At 35.4% G+C, this 1,842-nt stretch overlaps 1 protein-coding gene across 1 annotated transcript; it reads left to right on the top strand.

Moving 5' to 3' along the window:
• Nucleotides 1–1,005: 1,005 nt before the first annotated feature.
• Nucleotides 1,006–1,839, top strand: LOC118732639 (zinc finger protein 239-like; the record flags this gene model as incomplete). The annotated part of the gene is made up of 2 exons (XM_036461770.1): nt 1,006–1,639; nt 1,700–1,839. Coding segments are annotated over exons 1-2 (718 nt in total), but the record flags the coding sequence as incomplete, so codon positions are not given.
• Nucleotides 1,840–1,842: the final 3 nt, after the last annotated feature.

Raw genomic sequence — 1,842 nt, 5'->3', positions numbered from 1 at the left:
AAAGCGTGAAGTGTAAATTAAAATGTGTATACACATATAAGATATAATATATGATCATTAAAATTGTTTTAGGTTTAGGCACCATTTGTCGAGGATGCATAATATGACTATGACTCCCGATGAGTATCGTGCTATGTTCAAAGCAAATACCGGCCGAAATCCATGCGTGAAACCGTTAGAGGAGTTACAAGCAAAGGAGCAAAAATTGGAACATATTGATCAATGAAACGAGTTTACCTATTACTAAAAATAGTAAAATAAACATGTAGTTTTTAAGCAAAAAAACAAAACCGACTTCAATTATGTATCATAAAAAAAAATTAATGGTACCGTTAATTTCTTCATGATCCAATGACCGAATCTAACCCAAATTAGTATGGGATCACCTCGGAGGTATCACCTTTCCTTTAAAAAATTATATATAGAATTATAGAAATCGGTTACCGTGGTCCAAAGTTATGAATTTAGCGTCCTCTATTTTACTGATAAGCGAATTTTCATTTAAATTCGTCCATAATTCGATTTTTGCCCACATTTTATATGGAAGGGGAAGCACTGTGTATCCTTTCGATTGGTGTCTATTTCTTTTGGCAATCAGATGGGTGCAATTATTGCATCCTAACTTAGTCATAGCCTGGACCGACATTTTTTAGGCAACCCATGTTCAAAAGTTTTCTTTTCACATGAAGTTTTATAAGAAATACGTTTCATCCGGTAGTCCGATGGGTGCAAATCGACAATATGTTCGTATCTTAGGCAAAATTTTTTCACAATTGTTGTTTCGAGATTTAAAATTAGAATGTGTGTGTGAGTTTGAGTTTTGAATTTTAAAACTATGCTTGAAAACGGACTGCTTCTCGATGGTTTTACCTTGTTATGTTTTTATCGTAAAACAAATCCTACATGCAAAACTCAATTGATCACATGCTTTTAAGTTAATACAATTTATGTACATGGTCCGAGTTTCCTATCGGCTGCGGGGGGGGGGGGGGGGGGGGGACCATATTATAATAGAAATCCACGCCTTTACTGATAAACGATCCATACATATTAATTAGCCGATGGGCAAATATTTAATAAAAACAAATTTTCTGTTCATTTTTTTGTCAGCCCGTGAATTCAATTCGGAAACTTCTGTTAATTTACATGAAAAGCGGGTTCATTTGTCAAAGAAACCCAAATCAAAGGAATGTCCGATATGCCACAAGAAATTTGATAGAGACTATTTCAAGCAGCACATTCAAAATGTTCATACATCAGAGCGTAAATTTGTCTGCGATATTTGCGATGATGGGTTTAAAAGTTCTACTCTGCTCCAACACCATAAGCTATTGCATTTTGAGCGTAAATTTCCATGCAATATATGTACAAAAAAATTCATACGCTCAAGTGATCTTAAAGTGCACATGCGTTCTCACACTGGAGAAGAACCATTCGAATGCCATTTGTGTGACCGACGGTTCAAAATAAAAGTACAGCTCAATTATCATCTGCAGCAACACGCTGGCATCAAACGAAAATGCGCAGAGTGTGGAAAAGAGTTTAATAACGTAAAACAATTGAAAATCCACTCTTACAAACACACCGGAATGCCATATAGATGTTCGATGTGTGATTATGGTTGCGCAAAGCGTGAAGTGTAAATTAAAATGTGTATACACATATAAGATATAATATATGATCATTAAAATTGTTTTAGGTTTAGGCACCATTTGTCGAGGATGCATAATATGACTATGACTCCCGATGAGTATCGTGCTATGTTCAAAGCAAATACCGGCCGAAATCCATGCGTGAAACCGTTAGAGGAGTTACAAGCAAAGGAGCAAAAATTGGAACATA

The sequence above is a fragment of the Rhagoletis pomonella genome, unplaced genomic scaffold, assembly GCF_013731165.1.
Source record: "Rhagoletis pomonella isolate Grant_MI unplaced genomic scaffold, Rhpom_1.0 Rhpom_scaffold_23763, whole genome shotgun sequence".
NCBI lineage: Eukaryota > Metazoa > Arthropoda > Insecta > Diptera > Tephritidae > Rhagoletis > Rhagoletis pomonella.
This window is presented reverse-complemented; position numbering and strand designations above follow the sequence as displayed.